This window comes from Apium graveolens, chromosome 2 (genome assembly GCF_009905375.1).
Source record: "Apium graveolens cultivar Ventura chromosome 2, ASM990537v1, whole genome shotgun sequence".
NCBI classification, from domain to species: domain Eukaryota; kingdom Viridiplantae; phylum Streptophyta; class Magnoliopsida; order Apiales; family Apiaceae; genus Apium; species Apium graveolens.
In genome coordinates, this window is record NC_133648.1 from 72,954,611 (window position 1) to 72,977,661 (window position 23,051).

The 23,051-nt window shown below is 35.7% G+C and overlaps 2 protein-coding genes across 2 annotated transcripts; both read left to right on the top strand.

Moving 5' to 3' along the window:
- Nucleotides 1-1,965: 1,965 nt before the first annotated feature.
- On the top strand, nucleotides 1,966-2,343 carry LOC141690695 (secreted RxLR effector protein 161-like). Its single transcript, XM_074495473.1, has one exon. The coding sequence runs from the start codon at nucleotides 1,966-1,968 to the stop codon at nucleotides 2,341-2,343; it is 378 nt and encodes a 125-aa protein (XP_074351574.1).
- Nucleotides 2,344-3,111: 768 nt separating this feature from the next.
- On the top strand, nucleotides 3,112-6,211 carry LOC141707536 (uncharacterized). The gene is made up of 5 exons (XM_074510741.1): nucleotides 3,112-3,530; nucleotides 4,012-4,172; nucleotides 4,398-4,425; nucleotides 5,171-5,273; nucleotides 5,682-6,211. Exons 1-5 carry the CDS (start codon nucleotides 3,228-3,230, stop codon nucleotides 5,792-5,794), a joined length of 708 nt encoding a protein of 235 aa, XP_074366842.1. The 5' UTR covers nucleotides 3,112-3,227; the 3' UTR covers nucleotides 5,795-6,211.
- The last annotated feature ends 16,840 nt before the right edge of the window (nucleotides 6,212-23,051 follow it).

The following is a 23,051-nucleotide window of genomic DNA, read 5'->3' on the forward strand; positions in this document are numbered from 1 at the left end:
CACCAAGTTACATGACAAAAAGATAAGATAATAAGAAAAACTATGTCTAGTCTAACTTCATGCTGCTACACTTCTCTTTCCAGCATCTTTGAATAGCATCTGTTTAGCATGAAAATGGAAATGCTTCTTTGTTCTCTAAATCCTTCAAACAGGCTGCCACATTCCATTTGCATACAACCAACGCATGTAACTGTCAAGTCACTATGAACTGCTCTTTTGAATTTGAACATCCGTTGGAATTTAGATTGATCATCCGTTGGAACTCAAGTTGATCATCCGTCGGAACTCAGGTTGATCATCCGTCGAGACTTATGTTGATCATCCGTTGAAGCTTTGTAAATCATCCGTTGAGATTGACTTCTTGATAGTTAACTCTACTTCATTTACACAAGATTACAAGGCATCTAATATTTACAATTAACCATCTTACCTTGCATATCAATCTAGTAGTTAACATAACTTGGACAATCTAAAACATCTAGTTCACTAAGCTATCCAAGTATGCAGGAATATGCTACTAGTCTTATTGTTACATAAGCTACTCTTTCAATGGATGTTGAAAATGATCATCCGTTAAAAGCTATAAAATCATTTAACTAAAATCTACTAAGTATTGTGTTCAAGTTATCATCAAGTACACAACATATTCCTAACATAGGATATTGCCCCTGAAGTGGCACATGCTTTCGTAAAAGAAAAGGTACCTGAAAGTTATGAGATCTCATTGAGTTATGTACATAACGGAAAATTATTGGATCGTGGGAGTATTGAAATTGATGATGTATATACTTTTTCCATGGCATGTGATATTATTACGAACTCCGATCCAGAACCACAAAGTGTGAAAGAATGTCGACAAAGAGATGATTGGCCAAAATAAAAAATTGCAATCCAGGAAGAATTGCAATTCTTGCGCAAGAGAAATGTATTTGAACCTGCAGTCAGAACACAAGCTGGTGTGGTCCCCGTTGGCATCTATATGGGTATTTGTACGAAAATGAAATGAGAGAAATAAAATTATAAGATATAAGGCCCGGCTCGTAGCCCAGGGATTCTCTCAAAGGCCTGGATTTGATTACCAAGAAACTTACTCTCTGGCGATGGATGCATTTACTTTCCGTTTTCTTATGGGTATGGCTTGTATGGAAAAATTGGAAACACGTTTGATGGACGTTGTGACAGCCTACCTATATGAATCACTTGATATTGATATCTATATGAAAATCCCTGAAGGATTAAAATTGGATGAAACTAAGACTCGTCATTTCTACTCAGTTAAATTATAACGATCAATATATGGACTGAAACAATCTGGTCGTATGTGGTACAACAGGCTTAGTGAATACCTATTGACTGATGGGTATGTTAATGATAAAGTATGTCCATGTATGTTTATTGAAAGATCTCAAACTGGTTTCGTTATTATTGTTGTATATGTGGATGATTTGAATATTGTAGGTACTTCTGAAGATATTACTAATGCTACTAATTATTTAAAAAATGAGTTTGAGATGAAAGATCTTAGAAAGACAAAGTTCTGTTTAAGTTTAAAGGTGGAACACTTATCTTCATGAATATTTGTTCATCAATCAACCTACACAGAAAAAGTTCTTGATCGATTTTACATGGGCAAATCTCATCCTCTGACTACACCAATGGTGGTTCGGTGACTTGAAGTTGAAAATGATCCATTTCGTCCGAGAAAAGAAGATGAAGATCCACTTGGACCACAAGTTCCATATCTCAGTGCAATTGGCGCTCTTATGTACCTCGCAAATAATACACGACTTGATATTGTTTTTGCTGTGAATCTATTAGCAAGATTCAGTTCAGATCCAACTAAAAAACATTGGGATGGAATCAAGCATATATTGAGATATCTTCGCGGGATAATTGATCTTGGATTATTCTTTCCAAATAATTCGAAATCACGGCTGGTTGGATATGCAGATGCTGACTACACCAATGGTGGTTCGGTCACTTGAAGTTGAAAATGATCCATTTCGTCCCAGAAAAGAAGATGAAGATCCACTTGGACCACAAGTTCCATATCTCGGTGCAATTGGCGCTCTTATGTACCTCGCAAATAATACACGACCTGATATTGTTTTTGCTGTGAATCTATTAGCAAGATTCAGTTCAGATCCAACTAAAAAACATTGGGATGGAATCAAGCATATATTGAGATATCTTCGCGGGACAATTGATCTTGGATTATTCTTTCCAAATAATTCGAAATCACAGCTGGTTGGATATGCAGATGCTGGATACTTGTCAGATCCTCATATTGGACGATCACAGACAGGTTACTTATTCACATATTGCGGTACTGCTATCTCTTAGAAATCTACAAAACAAACCATGGCTGTAACTTCATCAAATCACGCAGAATTACTAGCAATCCATGAAGCAAGTAGGGAATGTGTCTGGCTACGATCCATAATCCATCATATTCAGCATTCATGTGGATTATCAAATGTCACAGACGGCCTTACTATTTTGTTTGAAGATAATTCAGTTTGCATTAAACAGTTAAAGGAAGGATATACCAAGGGAGATCGAACAAAACACATCTTACCAAAATTCTTCTACAATCACGAATTACAAGAGAATGGAGATATTGAGGTACGATAAGTTCGATCATGTGATAATCTGACGGATATACTTACAAAGTCACTGCCGCCATCAATATTTGAAAAGCTACGAAATAACATCGGAATGCGAAGATTAAAGAACATATTACATCAAGATATCAATATGTGAGATATTTTATTCATGGGGAGACTGTACTCTTTTTCCTTCGTCAAGATTTTTATCCAACCGGGTTTTTCCTTGCAAAGTTTTAACGAGACAGTCAATAATCTTTGAGATACTCACATTTGACAATCAAGGGGGAGTGTTATAATAATGATTATCAAATCTTATTAAGGAAGACTCGTGATACTTATCGAGAAAGACTTAATTTAATATTGGAAGCTTGTCACGAAAATCAAGATTTTGTTAACCCGACTAAGAAAACTTACCTATTACCTTTTCTTAGTACAGTTGATAAAACTTTATTATAAATAAAAGTTTTGCCTAATCATTTGTACTTGAACCATCACAAAAGAAGTAATAATCTTTCCTTCTCCCTTTCTTAGTTCTTACTTTACAGTTTATTTAAATATAACAATAAGCTTAGTTAATTAAAATAGCCCCAAATTATCTGCATTTTTCACCAACTCAAAATGCTTTCCATGGCGAACCGACTTCACAAGTCTCTCTCCCAAACCGCTCGTCACTTCCGAGCCGCCGCCGGTTCATCACCGTCACCGCCTCCGCGAAGGCGGCCGAAGCACGCGGTGGCGACGATGAAAAAGACCGAGGACAAGTCTGAATGGTGGGCAATTGACGGAGAAATGCACGAGATAGGAGAGAATGTGCCGGCGCGAGAGAGATTCGTGATTCCAAGAGATAATATACCTAATAAGCGTCGTAAGCAGCTTCGAGACCAGTTTATGCGCCGCACTCGACTTGTTCTTAAAGAATCGGTTTGTTCTCTCCTAGGGTTTATTACTTTCGCTTTTCATTAAATTAATACTCGATAAATTAATAATCTCCATAGATTATAAAATTTCCGGTCAACGGGCTAGTAATTTAGAGGTTTTAACTGTAACAAAATTAGTTATGCTCACGTGATAATTTAGAAGTGGAGTTAAAAAGGAATTTTACTGTGCTTGATTACTCTTTGGAAGATACATTGTTGTTTTGTTTATTATTTGATGCTTTTAATTTGCTGCTTTTAGGTAATTACGGGGTTGACGAGTATTAAGTTATTTAGTTTCGGAAGGATAGACTGAATTGGAAATTGCCTGGCTTTGCAATGTATTAAACCCTTGTGAAGTGAAAATTGAATAAAAGTCTTTCAGTCAATTTCTTGCTTTGTGTTGTATCGTTAGTCCTGTTTGGTCTTTTTTGGTGTGTTGAATGTATTTATATAGATGTGGATTAAATAGGAAGGTATTTTTGTAGGAGCATGAGCCATGGTGCAGAAGGTACATGGAATTGTATCAAGAACTTAGAGAGAATTGGGAGAGGTTGTATTGGGACAAAGGTTATTCCAAGAAACTTGGTCAGGATCATGCCAAATACGACTCTGCTGAAGATGATGATCAGGATTTTTCACCATACAGGTTCCTCTTCTTTCAATAGTAAAGTATTAGTCTGTTTCTGCTGAGTTAGTTTTTGTACATATCGTGTACAATTAACCTAACTTATTTAGATGATCAGAGTTTTTAGGTCAAGTTAAGTCAATGACTGGTTTACTGGAGCAAGAAATATTTTTTTTAGTGTGTAAAATGTTCTTTGTTTATGTTGCAACTATGTTTTTGATGCTTTTGCTTTATTTTGCTTTTCAGGAGTAGGGTGCCACATGCTCAAATGAAGGTAGTATCAGATACTTGTTTTGTATCAAATTTCTCTTTGACCAACCTCTTTAAAATAAGCAGCTTTAGTTGGTGGCTTGTTATAGCATTTGCGGTTTCTTCTCTTCCGTCAATACTTATTTGTCTTTTTCTGATCTGCTTAATCAAATACAATTGTTCTTTAGCCAACCTAATTCCTGAAATCCAGTGTTTATGGTCAGTTATGCTCTATATACTATTTGCTATTATGGTTGGGGTAATGTTGTTATAAACTGGCATGACAATATCTATCGAAACATAATACGGATTGAACCATTAGCCTATAGAATACTATCAATGTTAGCCACTCTCCTGGGAAATGAAAAATCAGAATGTATATCCTTGTTATCTGATATTGGACGGGGTTGTGTTAAAAGTTTTTCCGCTGCAGTAGAATCTTCACCACAAGGGTACTGAATGAAAGAGAAATGGTAAATGAAAGAGAGATGGTAGAAACCCAAATGATTATCGTCAGTCATCCCTATTCCTATTCTCAAGAGTTAGGTGAAACTTACTTGTGCAATGAGGTTCTTATATACCCTTAACATACTTCTGACTTTGACTTTTTTCTGCTTGTGGCTTTTGAAGTTTGTTTTTCTACGTCATAATCTTGTCACGCTTGAACCCATCTTGTAGGACAATGGATGGTTGCATTGTATACATGATTTTAAGATAAAAATACATGTATCATGTGATGAATGCATTTTCTGTTGCTTACTGTGATGCAGGACCAAAATTTTGGAAGAAATAGGCAAGATGATGTACATCAAAAGGCTAGCCAAATCCGAGATAAGTTTGAATTTGATAGAGAGAGAAGAATGAGAGAAAAAGGTTAGTACAGTTACCTTTGATATAGGTATAATTGTTTAATACACCTTTATTATGTTGTGCTCAGATCTGTGTCTTTTTAGCCTTAAAATATGATTAGAATGAAGAGATGCTGAAGCCTCAAGTTTGCTGAACAGTAATAAATCTTTCATAGAAAAGTAAAAACATGGTCAAAGACTCAAAGTTGTTTCTTTATGGATCAGAATTTCGCTTTAGTTCACATTTGTTCTTACTGAGTACAATTTAAACTACTGGAAATTGGATGGTCATTGACAAACTAGAATCAGAGTCACATTTTTTGAGTTGTGTAACAGTAGGTGTAAATGTGAAGCATTGGTTTTGTTTTATCCTTAAAATTAACAGGGGAGTTTGGTGAGTTCATTCATCTCTCTGTTGTCATCTATTATGCAGCCTTTGCACCTATGAATTACGGAGGTGGTGGTTTTGTAAGAGACGATGCACCCTCCAGAAATCAGCCCTTAGATGCTAAAAGATATTTCTCTGAGCCTGACAGCAGTGACTGAGTATATCAGTTTACTATAGTAAACTCTCCGAATATACATTTAATTGCACATACCCCTTGGTCTTGAAGATATTTGGAGCAAGAAGTCTATTATACATGATGTTATCAAGGGCATTTTTTAAATGGTTCATGCTTGTTAGCAGTTGATGATGTTTAAGTTTGGATCCTAAGAGTAAGACAATGGAAATGTTGCTGTTAAATGAGATGACGAGGTTGATGGCTTTCAAATTTCACTCCGTAGATGATGTAAACACAATTTTGACATATTATCAGAATGTATTTGGTTGTGTAGTTGGCGGTTTGCAGAAACCTTGGCTTTGTAACTTGCTGTTGGTTTGACACTGTACAGAAACCTATCCGTTATTGTTTTCGTTTGGTGACAAATGACATGTATGAGAGTAACATTGGGTACTAGACAGCTAGGAGCTTGAAACATAAGCAAGAAAATACAAATGAGCGTATTCAATTCAAAGTTAAATAAATTATCTGAGATTTAAATAAATCGTTAGTAATTTAATTTTTTCAGAAAAGTATACACTTGATTTTGTATTTAACACGAAGTTAGCCATGGCACATGGTTCAGAAGAATTGACGTAGAGTTTATTATTGTATTAATAATTCATGGGCTCCCCTGTATTTAATATTTTTAACAAAATTCAAATAAAGGTGAAATATTTCCATCTGTGACAAATGGTTAACACTGTTTTTGAATTGTTAGTAATCTTTGAACAATTTTTTACAATAATATATGTTTTTCACTAATTTCATCCAGCCTAAAGACTTGATCATTTTTTCTTCTTTTTCCTTTCTTCATTTCCGTAAAATTGTTCTAGGATTTATTTATTTACTTGGGAATGGGATGTTATGCATACAAATACTAAATAAAATGCGTAAATATTTTAATAAAGGAATAACAATCAAAATTGTGTAAAAAAATTTCTAGGATTTTTTCTTATTGAAAGTGGGATGTTATACATACATGATAAAATAGTAAATATAACACGTAAATGTATAAAAAAAAAGGAATGAAAAATCAGAATGATGTTATTTTTATTTAGATATCTCAGGAAACAATATGTTAGCTAGGTCCTTATTTCTCAATTTTTTTTGCCCCTTCTCATTTCAAAATTAACTGGGAAGGCGGTTGCGTGATTCATCAGTGACGATGAGTGGAGCTCAATTGTGTGAACTATTGCGTGAATTGGGTTACGAAGAAGCGTCAGACTTTCGAATGGCCCATTTCAGTACGAAGAGGCTTGGCCCATTCTTAATTGGGCCTGTTCTGGTCTCCGTCCTTCCAATGTTCTTTCCTCCCCTGATTGTTCTTTTCATATCCCATCTTCTTTCTCTACTTTTATATGCAAACTCTACTAATACTCATGTTTGTTTGTTTGTTGATTATTCTTATATATTAGTATTTGTTTAATATTAATTGCATTGTGTGCGTTATGATTATGTGCTTGTTTTGTTTTTATGTTTAGTGAATGCCCCTGCTGTTGGGTTTAAAAAACTCTTCTATTAAACACCAAAATAGAATTACATGTAGGAGGAATAACACACACTCACCTACAATACAAAAACAAACCCATTCTACTATATGTTTTTCTATCCAGAGGAGACTCTCCTTCTGTTATATTTAAACTGAAATGAACTATGTTATTTATAGCCAACCTTCAGTCTTGTTGTGTGTGTGAAAATGTGAGCAGCTTGTTGTGTGAAACGTTGAAGCCGTAATTGTTGAACCGTGTAATATTAAATGTACTCAAGCTGTAATCTTCTTGAGGAACGGGAATGCAGCTGGACTCTACAATTCTCCCCCTCCAGCTGTATCTTGAACAATCGATCATCTATAATCCATGCCAATTATGTTTCGGCATAATCCTATCTTTTCCCGGGTAACCGCTTTAGTTAACATGTCTGCCGGATTATCTTTTGTGTGAATCTTGACTAGTCTCAACAATTGTTTATTCATCACCCCACGTATCCAGTGATAGCGAATGTCAATATGTTTTGTCCGGGAATGGTACATTGAATTTTTGCTCAAGTCCAAGGCACTCTGACTGTCACAATATACCTTGTAATCATCTTGATTTATACCCAGCTCCTGGAGAAATCGCTTTAACCATAACATTTCTTTTCCAGCTTCAGTAGCTGCAATATATTCTGCCGCTGTGGTGGATAGTGCGACACACTTCTGCAATCTTGATTGCCATGACACAGCCCCCCTGCAAAAGTGTAAAGAAAACCTGAAGTAGATATTCTACTATCAATATCCCCGGCCATATCTGCATCTGTATATCCCTTCAGGACTGGATTAGCTCCCTCATAGCATAAACACATATTCGTTGTACCTTTAAGATACCTGAGAATCCACTTAACAGCCTCCCAGTGTTCCTTTCCAGGATTTGAAAGAAATCGACTAACCGTTCCAACTGCATGAGCAATATCCGGTCGCGTACAAACCATAGCATACATTAAGCTCCCTACTGCTGAAGAATAAGGTATTTTTGACATTTCCTCTATCTCTTTCTTAGATGTGGGGCAGGATTTCTTGCTCAGTTGGAACTGGTTTCCTAATGGAATGCTAACTGGTTTGGCTTTATCCATGTTGAATCTTTTAATCACTCGTTCAACATACTTCTCCTGAGATAGCCATAACCTTTGATTCTTCCTGTCTCGAACTATTTGCATTCCCAAGATCTGTTGAGCTGGTCCTAAATCTTTCATATCAAAGTAGTTGGAGAGCTCCTTCTTCAACTGGCTTATTTTTATTGCATCTTTTCCTACGATCAACATGTCATCAACATATAATAAGAGTGCAACAAAATTGCCATCTGATAACCTTTGAAAATAAACACACTGATCTGCGTTAGTTCTTTTGTAACCTTGACTCCCCATGAATGTGTCAAACTTTTTATACCACTGTCTAGGCGCTTGTTTGAGACCGTACATACTTTTTTTCAACTTGCAGACAAGATTTTCCTTTCCTGAAACCTCAAAACCTTCTGGTTGCTCCATGTATATTTCTTCATCTAGATCACCATGAAGAAATGCTGTTCTCACATCCATCTGTTCAAGCTCAAGATTCAAACTAGCTGCTAATCCGAGAAAAACACGAATTGAAGTCATTTTCACAACCGGTGAAAATATTTCACCAAAGTCAATTCCTTTCTTTTGAAGAAATCCTTTGACTACCATTCGGGCTTTATGTTTAATTACAGTTCCAGAGCCATCTTTCTTGATCTTAAAAACCCATTTATTCTTCAAGGCTTTCTTTCCTTTAGGAAGCTCCACTAGATCATATGTACGATTTTTCTGTAGAGATTCTATTTCCTCCTGCATTGCTTGCATCCAAGCTTGCTTATTTTCCAGAAAAATTGCTTCTTGAAAAGTTTCTGGCTCCCCCTCTTCAGTAAGTAGGAGATATTCAGACTCTGGGTATTTTCTAGATGGAATTAATCCTCGTTCGGATCTTCGAACTTCTGGACTTTGATTTTCAGAAGATGAATCATTTTATAATGCTTCTGATTGTTGGCTCTCCCCCTGATCAAAATCCATGTCTTCTTCCTCGTGTTCAACTTCCGGGACTTCTTCAGGCACCTCATCATTTTCTTCTGGTGTTGAGATAATATCATCTGAACTTCTGGAATATTTGTCAGTAGTTGTTGCGGAACTAAAATCATAAAACTGATTCTCATAGAACACTACATCTCGGCTACGAATCACTTTCTTCATTTTTGGATCCCACAATCTATATCCAAACTCAGGATCTCCATATCCAAGAAAGATACATGTATTTGCCTTGAAATCAAGCTTCTGCCTCAATTCCTTGGAAATGTGTACGAATGCTTTGCACCCAAATACTCTTAAGTGAGAATAATTGACGTCTTTCCCGGTCCATGCCTTTTCTGGAATTTCAAAATCTAAAGGAACTGATGGTGACCTGTTGATTAGATAACAGGTTGTCAACACAGCTTCGGCCCAATATGGCTTTGGTAGTCCTGCCATACTAAGCATGCACCGGACTTTCTCAATAATGGTGCGGTTCATTCTTTCAGCTACGCCATTATGTTGTGGGGTTCTTGGCACAGTCTTTTTGTGTCTAATGCCATGTTTAGCACAATATGACGAGAACTCTCGAGAGCTATACTCGCCTCCATTATCCGAGCGAAGACACTTCAACTTATTTCCCGTCTCTCTTTCAACCATTGCATGAAATATTTTGAAGTGATCGAACACTTGATCCTTCATTCTGAGACAGTAAACCCAAACCTTTCGTGAAGCATCATCAATGAATGTCACAAAATACCTGCTTCCGCCAAGTGATTCTTCTTCAATTGGTCCACATACATCAGAGTGAACCAAACTCAACAACTCTGATCTATGCTTTCTCGTGGAACTAAAAGAAACTCTATGTTATTTTCCGAAAAGACAATGGTCACGGGAATCCAAGACCACACCTTTCGTAAAAGAGATAACATCTTTCTTGGCGAGAGTTGTCAGGCCTTTCTCACTCATGTGGCCTAACCTTTTATGCCACAAGTTCATTGATGTTGCTTCTTCAACAGTATTGAGACCTGGCTGATATATCTTCACATGAGTTTTATACAGAGTACCGCATATATGTCCTCTTGCAATAACCGTAGCTCCTTTTAATAGTTTCCATGAGCCATTTTTGAATTGACTTTCATATCCATGACAATCGAGAGCAACTCCTGAGATAAGATTTAATCTCAGGTCAGGAACATGTCGGACATCCTTTAATATCAGTGTACAGCCAACGCTGGTTTTCACATGTATATCACCAATCCCAATTATATTTGAGAAACTGGTATTACCCATCTTGACAGCACCGAAATTACCAGATTTATACGTGACGAATAAGTCACGGTTTGGAGTGGCGTGAAATGAAGCTGCCGTATCTATCACCCACTCAATGTCATGACTTCCTACATGGAGACAAGTCTCTTCTCCACAGAAGACAAGTGCAATCTCTGATGATACGGTGACCATGGTTTCACCAGCATCCTTGTTGGAGCCCTCACTGGTTTGCGACTCCTCCCTGAGCATCTTTCGACAATCTTTCTTCCTGTGCCCGTAAATACCGCAGTAGTTACAGTTTCCGTTGAACCGCTTTGAATAGTTAGCAGATTTGTTTCTTTCTTGGGGCTTCCCTCGTTCTACTGACATTCCTCTGTTTTGGCCTCTACCTCTGTTTCTGCCTCGGGCCCTTGTTCTACCTTCGTACCTGCCTCTATTTTCAGAAACAAGAGCGTAAGAGTGATCTATGCCAACTTCTTTCCTCCTGGCTTCTTCATTTATTAGGGCGTCCGTGACCATCTCCATTATCACTTTGCCACCGGGGGCTTAATTACTAAGAGTTATAACAAGCGTCTCCCAGCTTTCAGGTAGAGAACTCAGGAGTAATATGGCTTGTTCTTCGTCTTTAAGACACCATTCTGCAGCACCGAGTTGGTTCACAAGATCCTGAAATTGACTCATGTGCTCGGTTATAGATGTTCCACTCCGTAACTTGTGGTTCACTAACCGTCTCATTAGTAAGGTTTTATTACGAGCCGTCTTCGCCTGATACATGCTCTCGAGCTTCTCCCAGAGCTTATAGGCATTCGATTCTTGAGAAACATGATGAAAGACACTATGGTCAATCCATTATCGAATTTGCGCCACGGTCTTCTTATTCATTCTTATCCAAACATCGTCCGTCTTTGTAATAGGTTTCACGCCTTTATTTTCTAATGGTTCTGCTAAATCTTTCAGATTCGGCAAATCTTCCATTCTTGGCTTCCACATATTATAATTTGTGGGCGTAAGTCGAATCATCGTCTCTAAACTTGAAGGCTCCATTGAAAATACACCTAATTTGCTTTAGACAGAATTTCTGAAGCAAAATTAGGCCAAAAGAAAAAAATAGAAAAACACAGTAGCTTGAATCTTCTTCAAAGCTCTGATACCACTTTGTTGGGTTTGAAAAACTCTTCTATTAAACACAAAAATAGAATTACATGTAGGAGGAATAACACACACTCACCTACAATACAAAAATAAACCCATTCTACTATATGTTTTTCTATCTAGAGGAGACTCTCCTTCTGTTATATTTAAACTGAAATGAACTATGTTATTTATAGCCAACCTTCAGTCTTGTTGTGTGTGTGAAAATGTGAGCAGCTTGTTGTGTGAAACGTTGAAGCCGTAATTGTTGAACCGTGTAATATTAAATGTACTCAAGCTGTAATCTTCTTGAGGAACGGGAATGCAGCTGGACTCTATACCTGCGATGTTCTTTGGTAATTATGATTCTAAAAAAAAATAGCAATACCGGTATTTGACACAGCATTTTAAAAAAGTCAGTCAAACTTTCAAGTTTGTAATTTAATTCTCAGGTTGAATGGCTCCTGTTGATCTGCAAACTTGAAAGAGAGAAATTATTTTAAAAGACGGAAACAAAATCTGGTAATTATTTAAAAGAGAGATAACTGGGGTAATTCTTTTATGAGGTGGAAATAAAAACTGGCCATTAATTTGGGAACTTAAAATCTTGACAACTTTTTTGAGCGGGTAGAGTATCGCTTTCATATGGCGAGGGTCACCACTCTACAATTCATTCTAATAAAAATTATGACAGCATGTTCTCTGTATGAATGTATAGAAGGGTAGTGCATTTATAAAAATTCACTTAGTATTTATACTAATCTATCCATGAATCTCACGACCACATGTGTTTTTGTTAAAGCACAAACGCCTAAATGTTTCTACCTTTGTTCATGAAAGTCAGTAAATACTTTAAAGCTCTAGTCGGCAAGTTTAAGCCTATTATATCAGTCACTTCTTTTTCTCACCTTAACCTTTGCTTGCACATGGAGAAAACCTTAAGGCATTTTATAGGAGATAAAATGTTGTATGTCGAAAAAGATAATATTAGGGGAACTCGGATGTAATGATAAAAGAAATATTCTAACTGAGTAACTGGAGCTGCACGATAACATGTTAAGTACCTTTTGCAGCCCAATAAGAATATCAATCCATTGATGCATATTAAGTTTTCATATTTCATATCTTAGCATTTCCTTACTTTGTTTTGGTGTGCATATAATCTTTCATCACAATTTGGCTTAGCAAATTACAATCGTTTCCTTGTCAATATTTATCTCCTTTTTGCTTTGCAGATATGAGCATTATTTACAACAAACAAAACTGTTGGAGGTATCACTAACACGCTACTTTCATACACACACAAACGTGCATGTTATACTTCTTTCTTGTTTATCTTTGCCCTTGTTGAGGGTGGTCTTGATCAGTGTTGTGCGCGCGAGCGCCTACGCGTGCAGTCAAGTGCCTACATCGTTTCAATATTATAATTTTTTTGGCTCTGAGTTATTAATATTTTTTTTTCTAGCAAGAGACCATTATACATATTTAATTTTTTTGTTTTATACCGGCACTAGTACAATCTTTTTGGCCCGGGTCAATAGTATATATTATTTTATTTCGGCTAGAAATTATTATACATATTTAATTTTATTTATATTAAATAATTATATTGTGAGTATTAGTCTATTAAGAAGTGTGTTTTATGTTAAATATAATGACAGATTTTGAGTTGGTAGAATAAGGGTGACCAAGGAACAACAACCAAAATTTTTTCATTTTTATTATAATAGTACTAGTATATAACATGTGCGATGCACGACTGTTTTTATTATAAATTATAATTTTAAGATGTTGTTGACAGGATTCGAACCTTATATTTCTTAAATAACACTAATTTATAAGACTAAATCTAACGGTTCTCGTCGATTTGATCTAACGGCTCTAGATTAAGTGACCAGAGGATCAACAACCAAATTTTTAATGTTTCGTCTTTAATATAATAATATAGATAAGTATAGATAGATAGATAGATAGTATAGATAGTATAGATAGATGTATTTATATAATTATTCTGCGATATTAGTTTATTAAGAATAATGTTTATGTTAAATATAATTACCGATTTAGAGTTACCAAAATAAACGTGACAAAGAACCAACAACCAAATTTCAATATTTCTTTTTTAATATAAGGGTCCTGTGTTCCTGACAATCGTGTGTCAGGGAACCCTTAACCAACACATCATCTCCTGGCCGTTGGATCGTAGATCCAACGGCCAGGATTTTTTTAAAAAAAATTACCGTTTCGTGCTTTTTTTTAGTGGAACAGAGAGGCTCCGCGCTTTTTTTTTAGCGGAACGCCTCTCCGTTCCGCTAAAAAAAAGCGCGGAACGGCCAGAGAACAAAGAAGCACACTCAAATCACACTTAACTTGACCAAACAACAACTATGTCTCTATTTCTCCAAATCACACTCAAATCTCGCCGGCCGCATCAAATGATCTCTCAAAGGTAATTGCTTTCTCACTCTTCTGGAGATAGAGAAGGTAATTCCCTTAACAATTATGCAATTTAAACTAAAAACCATAAATTCTTTAGCTATCACAATGATGTTACTTTTTGCACTTATAATTCTCTTCTTTTCTGGTTTTCTTGATTTCCCAGTTGCACATTCTTCTATACTATCTTCTTATAATAAATTTTTATTACCCAAATCAATTTCTGCTCCTGACCCTTTTAAGGACTTGTTTGGTGCTTATAGAAAGTGAGATTCTTTAGAGGGCTGCAACAATTTTAGGCTTAAAAATCAAGAATTGAAAAATGGGTCTGTTTCTTTGCAACAAGATGTGTTTAGTGAATTGAAGTGTGGTGTGTTGAAGTTGAATCATGTGGGTGTTTTGGTAAAAGGGTGGACTTGGTTGCCTGTAAATTTGGATAATTTGTATTCGTGTCGTTGCGGGTTGAGTTGTTTGTGGACTAAGTCTGGTGTTCTTCTTGATAAGCCTGATGCTGTGTTGTTTGAAACTACCACGCCGCCGCTTTTGGTATGTGTGATCTTACTGCTTTAGTTCCGCGCTTTTTTTTAACGGAGCGGAGAGGCGTTTCGCTAAAAAAAAGCGCGGGACCTCTCAGTTCCGTTTAAAAAAAAGCGCGGGACGGTAAATTTTTTTTAAAAAATCCTGGCCGATCCAACGGCCAGGAGATGATGTGTTGGTTAAGGTTAGTTCCCTGACACACAGGACCCTTAATATAATAGTGTAGATATGCCTGATTGTGAACGAATGTAATCTTTTTTGTTGAACAGTATAAGATCTTGTTAGCGGCATTTCTCTACCACCTTAAAATTTTAGCGTGACTGGTTACTTAACGTAGTAGTAGAGCTCGGTTTTGGAAAGGACTTGGGTTCGAGTCATCTTTTTCTATATCTGTTGAACTTTCTACATCAATGCACATATATATTAAATTTTTTATTTCATATTTAATATTTTAACTTTATGTTATATTAAGTGTCAAAATATGATTTTTTTATTAACGTATTTTATTAATTATTTTAACAAACATTACATATTTATAAACATACTAATAAATCTAATCTAATCTAATATAATAAAAGATAATATAATATAATATAAAATTTTATAATACATATAAGTATATGTTTTTAACACATATAAGTGTCTTATTATAATTATATAATTATATATTCAATATTTTTTCATTAAATAAATATTTTTTTTACTTGTATTTAAATTTATTTTAACAGGTGAAATTATATATAAAAAATAATTTAAAAATACATATAACATACTATTTTTGAATATAACTAATCTATAGCTAATATCAATGGAACAAATTATCATACAATTCAACAAAATTTTAGATAATGATAATTTAACTAACCATTTTAGTTATTATAATTGAAGATGTTCTTAAGTAAAGTATAGTTTGAGTGTTATGCATATTAGGATTTGTCAACCTAGTTGATTTTATTTAACATCTACTGTCATCTTACATGCGTTTCCCTGCGACACAGTATTTGCTGGGGACTCACCACCAGGGCTGTAGTTTGTATCAAGTATAGGCGAAATAAAGGGAGACATTTACATGTATAAAGCCTGTAGTATATTTACTACTGGATTGAGACTACTGGAGGAAAAAAGGTTGAAGTAACACGAAGAGCGTATAATATCAGAGAATCAAAATTGACGAAGCACCAAAATCATCCCTGTTGTTCAGTACTGGTTCTCCTTCCCAAGAGGCGGTTACAGGGGCAGGGGTCGACCCCCTTAAATTTTTAATTCAGCTAAAGACATTTATTAAATTATATAAAAAAATGACCCCTTAATTTTTAATTTTTTGTTTTTGCTCTTGCTTCAAATTTTTTATTGGGGTAAAATTTATAAATGAAAGTTATACTTTTTTGTTTTAAAAAAATTATAAATAAAATAGAAATTAAAAATAGATTACAAAAAAAGATATGAATAGATATTGAACAATATTTCTAGTTCAAACACTTTAACACTATTATGTTTAATTTTGATAGAGTTAATATGAAATTGAATTCATGTCTATCATACCTTAATATACATGATTCTTTATTAGTTTTTGATAAGCTAAAATTAGTTTATTCTTCGGAATTTGATCAAATCCGTCTTCTAATCAGTTGAAGGTCAGCTTTCTAACTATATAGTTGACACGAGAACCGATGCCTAAAATTTGAAGAGTAATCCCGACCTCGCTCAAAACATGGTTGAAAAATACAAAAATATTGAATATCCTTGGATTTATAGATTGGTAAAATTGTCAGTGATTCTAATGGTTGCAACTGTAACAATTAAAAGAGAATTTTCAACCAAAAATATTTGCAACAATCAAATATGTAAAATCATATTTTTTTTAAAAAAATTCGAGTCGAGCTCAAGCCTATTTCGAGCCGAATTCGAGCAGAACATATATACCAAATGCTCGACTTAAGCTTGTTAAGAAAAAAATTTCGACCCCTTATATTTGAACCTGGATACGCCGGTGCTCATTCATTAATTATCTCATAAAGAGCTCTATCAGTTGAAAATATTGAAGTATCTGAAGTTTATCCCACAGTGAATCTAAATGCATGATGTTGATTGTTCATAACATAAATTTAGTCTAGGCCGGACAATTGCTCAGGGTGTATCGAACCCGCAATATCCGACCCTTAATGGAGTCAATTAAACTCGTAAAGTAGTTGGGTTATTTTTCTGTTAGGCTGATTAAATTGCATTATGTCAAAGTTTAGTTATTTAATATTTTAACTCAACTTAAATCGGTATAAAATTTAAATTGTGTTGCTTATATACTTGTTAATGATACGTTACATGCTAATGTAGTGAAGTGTGTCCTGACAATCATTAAACAACTTAGGATACATATTTAGTGCATGTTTGGATGACAGTCATTCCGACTTATAGTTGGTGAAATGATTCTTGTTCATTTCCTGTGACGTTTGGCAAAATAAGAGAATGGAGTTTATCAAGTGATTTTTGTCCATAAGTTGAATGTTGGCTCAGCTAACATTGCACATTTCATTTCATTTTTATGTCAACGTTTAATTATTAAGTTATTTCATTTTTTTTTGTTCGTAGGTAATCCGCAGCCGCTACCCTTCAGATGCGCACTGGGTAAACCCTACATACTCAAGCAATAGCGTGCAAACTACGTGAACAAAGACAAAGTTATTTCATTACTCTTGTTGATACAATTTATCATTTTTGTAATAATTGTGCAATCAAAAAGTTTTTTCTTTTTATTGTAAAACAAATCAAAAAATGAATTTTAATAGATTTCAAGCTGTTTAATAATATTTTGGCTATATGTTAAATTCTAGAATTCAGTTTTTTACGATTCTATAATCCATATATTACGTAAATATTGTAAATTTACTTTATTTTTTTGTTTCTATTAATTTGTATTTCAATATTATTGTTTTGAATTTTGTCTTTTGAAATTATATTCATGTATTTAATAATTGTTATGTTAAGAATTTTATTTTACTTTTTTAAAAAATTAATTTTTAATTTTTGATTTACTAAACACATCACCCAATTATAAGTAAAATTATCTAAACACTTAAATAACTTATAAATTACGATGTTAATAGCACTTATACGATACTTTTCTAACTTTTTACATTTTTCAAGAAATGCTGGAGGCTTAAATGATCGTTCGGTGAAGCTGAAGTGAAAATAGATGTCTATACACATACATTTCACATTTTCATGTCTAATTATTAATAATCGAAAGTGGAGGTTTAATTAAAGATTCTACAAGCAAATTACTAAGTATATTTACTACACCATTCAACCGGAGAAACTTTTGAGCAACCTGAAATTTTATTAAAATTGATGTATTAGTTTTTCATGTGCAATGCCAATGTACGTAAAGCTTCACATATATTTAGGTGGTGTTTGGGAACTTTAAGAACGATCATATATCGTGAATAAGGTCATACCAAATTACTGTTGCCTGCTTGCCAAATTTCATTTGATCCATTTTTGATCACTTATATGAAGAAATGTAACGTGAAGGATTGGGTACATTTTCTATTTAAGTTGTCTTGCCCTATCTTAACATCTCAGATGCCTTCCTGCGCCATACAATTGAAATTTATAATTTTTAAATTTTCAGATTTTAAATTTAAATGTATAAATAATAATTTATTTATTTTTGAAGAAAAATAGTTAAAAATCATGCCAAGATGGCTAGTATTTAATAATTTTGTAAATTTTTACTTCTCTTTTTATTTTTTAATAATTTATATTCCAATGTTTTTATTTATACGTGATTGTAATAATCATACATATTATTACTTTTTTGTTTTAATTTTTTCTTTATTTTTTACTTCATATATTACAATTATTATTTTCAAATTATGTTTTTACATTATCTCGTGTTTCGTATTTTATAGTATATATTTTTTATTTTAGTCAAGATGAATAATGTATATTATATAATTTTATCCCGATGTCATTATCCTTATTTTTAATTTTTTTTATATTCATGTTTTGTTTTAAACAAATTTATAACTTATAAGTTATCATTTATCAAACACATTATCAAATTATAAATAACTTATAGTCAAAATTATCCAAACACATAAATAACTTATAAATTATGATGTTCATAATACTTAAATAATACTTTTCAATGTTAAGTAATAAGTTACATTTTTTAGTAAGCTCAAATGAGCCCTCAGTTTCTGATTAGTTTAGGTGCCTTTAAAATTTCCACAGTTAACATTGTGGGTGTTGGGCACCATTGTTAAGCCAACTTATACGAGGCGAAATGCATTTCTGACTTTTATCCGACTGTTTGGGGACAAAAGTAAAACATTATTTTTATAGCACGTAAATGGGTGTGATAAGTGAAATGTACCCACATGCTTTATCCGACTGTTTGGGGACAAAAGTAAAACGTTATTTTTAGCACGTAAATGGGTGTGATAAGTGGAATGTACCCACATGGGTAGTGCGTTTGACAAATTTAACTTATAACTTAAAATGAATAAGAGACTTATAGTAATAAGTAGACACTTAAAAGTTAAATAAGTGTTTGGTTAAACGAATTTTTTTTATTTGAATAAACTAAAATATTTAAATACAATTATTTTAATTCGTAAATTTTAAATTAGAAAGACATGTAAAGACATATATTTTAAATTAGAAAGTTAATAAAAAATCGAAAAATAAAAATAAGTTGAGAAAAAGTACGTCACTGCTAACATTCAACTAATTAGCTTATAAGTTATAAATTTGACTTACAAGTGATAACTCCTGGTGGCGGGGCCGCTCCTTCGACGCCGTGCCTCGATCTTTCGCCGATGTAGAGGTGTAGCTGTGGTGGGGCTCCTACAAAATAACACCAAAAGGGGGGTTTGAGTACCGCGGCGCCTCCGGCGTGAGAGTAAGAACTCGCTTTTGGGGAAGATGAAGATAGATATGAATGAAGGGTTGCTGTGTGTGTATATGAGTGTGAGAGAGTGATTAACCCCAAAACCTCACCTTCTTGGGCTATTTATAGCCCAAGGATAGGGTTTTGGGGTTGATACCTTTAAATCGTAGCCATTGGTTCTGGGAGCGGAAGACATGGTTGGAGTGGATGCTTTACACGTGTTAGCACGGGACTGGTCGAGGGATGTTCTGAGGATCCTCTGACACGTGCCCTGATTATTCCCATGATTGATGTGTGACAGTTGTCCCTATCATGCGCTTGGGCCAGTATCTCACGTTCTAGAATTTCTCAAGGTTGTTCTTGTGGGACTAGGTCAGTTATGACTGGCAGTGTCCGGGAGTAGACTGATTTAGGATGCAGGACTAATCATTTCAGGAGTTGTATGGAGTTAGGAGTTCAGGACTAGTCATTCCAGGAGCTGCATGGAGTTAGGAGTCTGGGAATAGACCTTTTAGGAGCTATATGTACTATCATGTGCCCCCACTCCCTTATGCAGATTTTCTGGATGAGGGAGTAAATTTGGGCTTGTTTGAAGAACGTGAGCTTTTGATTGTTGTCTTTAGAAAAATTTGAGCTTTTCTTGCCCCCCAGTCCGGATTGCGTTGAGTTCAGCCAATCAGGAATTTGAGCTTTTCTTGCCCCCAGTCCGGATTGCGCTGAGTTCAGACAATCAGGACTAAAGTTGGTTGTCTTTAGAAGAATTTTAGCTTTTCTTGCCCCCCCAGTACGGATTGCGTTGAGTTCAGCCGATCAGGACTGAAGTTGGTTGTCTTTAGAAGAATTTGAGTTTTTTTTTGCCCTCTAGTCTGGATTGCGTTGAGTTCAGCCAATCAGGACTAAAGTGGGTTGTCTTTAGAAGGATTTAAGCTTTTCTTGCCCCCAGTCCGGATTGCGTTGAGGGAAGCAGTCCGGACTTGGAAGTTGAAACGGTTTTGGGGATTTCCCCCCCAATGATTTGAATTGTAACAGTTGTCTTTTTTCAAAAGACGTGCTGTAATTAATGACTATTCATTAATCACTGTTTACGATTGGTGGTCAGGATGGTGCCACGTGGCATGGCTTTTCGACTTTCACCACGCCTATAAAAGGCGACCCTGCACTCTTTCTTTTCTTTTTTACCTTCTCTCAATTTCTCTCTCTGCTTTTCTCTTTGTTTTCTTGGTTTTCTTCGCTGTTCTTGCTGTCGCCGCCGTTTGTTACAAGAGAGTTCTTGGAGGTTCGTTGTTGTTGCTTGGTCGTCCCCAACCACTCCATAATTTTTATCTTCGTAAGTCCCTATTTTGCTCTTTGTTCCATTCTTTGAGTTTGTTGTTCTAGTGACTTCTTTGTTTGTGCTATTGTGTTCGGTTTTGGTTGAATGTTCTTGTATATAACTGTATGTATATTTTTTTGTGTTGTGTTTTGATGTTTGATTTTTGTTAATAGTATTTCTGGAATTAGGGTTTTTTTGTTTGGGTCCGGACTTGGTTGCTTAGTCCGGACTGATATATTTGTATTTGGTTTTTGTTGTTTTGTGTTATTATGACCTTTTGGTCCGGAGTAATAGGCTAGTTCTAGGGTATTGTTATCCGGAGTGGTTATTCTCTATGTGTGTTTGTTTTGGCTTCTGAGGTTTGGTCTCCGGACTGTTTGCTTTTGACTTTAAATAAAATTGAACATAGGCTAGTCCGGATCATATAGATTTCAAGATGAATAAACTGTAGGGATTTGGACTAACCTTTATCACTTGTTTTAGGTTTATGGTCCAGACTAAAGCTCGTGCAAAGGCTTACATTACTTGTTAACAAGGGCCTTCTGGTTCGGATTTAGAGTCTTCTAGTGATTCTGAGCGAGTTAAAATGGGGATAAGGCGTCCACCTCTGATTCCGAAACCGTAACTAAACTCTCTGTAGCTCGTATTTCCTCTAGGAAGGTAGGTGCCTTGCACTCCGGAGAGTTTATGGGTTGATACCCCGGGTTACTTCATCACAAAAAGTGATGAGATAGAGAACAACTTCTATTATAGAAGTATTAGGTCCGGGTACACGAGGCAGCCTAATGCGGGTCCGGGGCCTTATAATAGGGAAGAATTTGACCAAAAGTTTGCGGATAGTATAGTGGCCAAGGAGCATTATGAGCTGAAGGATGAGTACGCTGCTTTAGATCATGCGCCGCATGACTCGTCAGTTCGGGCTGCTTTTCAGTTGGACCTCCGGATTGAGTGGAGGTGGCCGGAGCCAGATGAACGGATTTATTACAGACCGACTGGTGGATTCGTTCCGGTGTGGTTGGAGCATCTTCGCTCCGGATGGAATCCACATTGGCATCTCTTTTTGAAGCATCTCTGCAAGTATGAATACAATCTGTCTCCTATACAGATAGCTCCGAATGGGATCAAATGGATGACCTGGTTTATTGCTTCCTGCAACCAGTTCAAAGTTCAGCCCACTTTCAAGTTATGGCATCATATCTTCCACCTGGTCCGGTCCAGTCAGATGCCTCTGTATGAGATTCAGTTCCGGGCTCCGGAGTGTGGTTATGGTGGCTCTTATAGTCTCGTCATTCAACAGTCCTCTTTGAAGCACTGGAATGGGGAGTTGTTTATGCTGAGGGGTTTGGACTTGCATTACATTCCCCATATTGCTGCTGAGGGAGTCCGGACTCGTTTCCGTAGGGATGTTCTCTGGGGAGATGCCATCCGGATGGTTTTCGCTTTTTGTGAATGTTTGGGTTTCCAGATGACCCGGGATACTTTTATGATGCACAGAACTATGCATAGGATAGGGTGTAAGTTATCTGTTTTTGTGTCCGGACTGCCTATTTGTTTTTGTTTCCGAACTACTTATCTGTTTTCTTTTATTATAGTTCTTTGTAGTTTTTTGACTTATATTTATTGTCTTATTTTTTGGCAGGTTTACCACACTATAATCCAGATATGTCTTCTTCTGTATACAGTGATGCCCTTAAGGGTTTGGGCAAAGCTTTCAAGTTGCCGAAGAAAGTTGCTGTTGGTGGTTCCGGATCCAATGCCTTTGTGGAAGAGGGGTCGCAGAGTAATGTTGTTTCGAAGCCCGAGGTTGATGTGAATGAGACTGCTCCGGAGTAGAATGTTGAGGTAGAGATGGGTGATGAGTTTGCCAACTTGGAGGAGTCGGAGGCTCTTAGAGAGATTCCAAAGGTTGAGGGTGCCCGAAAGAAGAAAAGGCTCCGGAACTTTGGGACGAAGCCTCCCCGGGCTCAGAATTTTGACGTTGGTGCTGGGTCCGGAGCTAATAAGGGAAAAGGCTTGGAGGCTGAGAGTCCGGATGCCCGTAGTCCGGAGCTTGAAGTTAAGATTGCCCATTTCATGGCCGGGATTCCTTCGGAGGCTGATTGGAAGAAGATGAATCTGGTCGGATTCGAC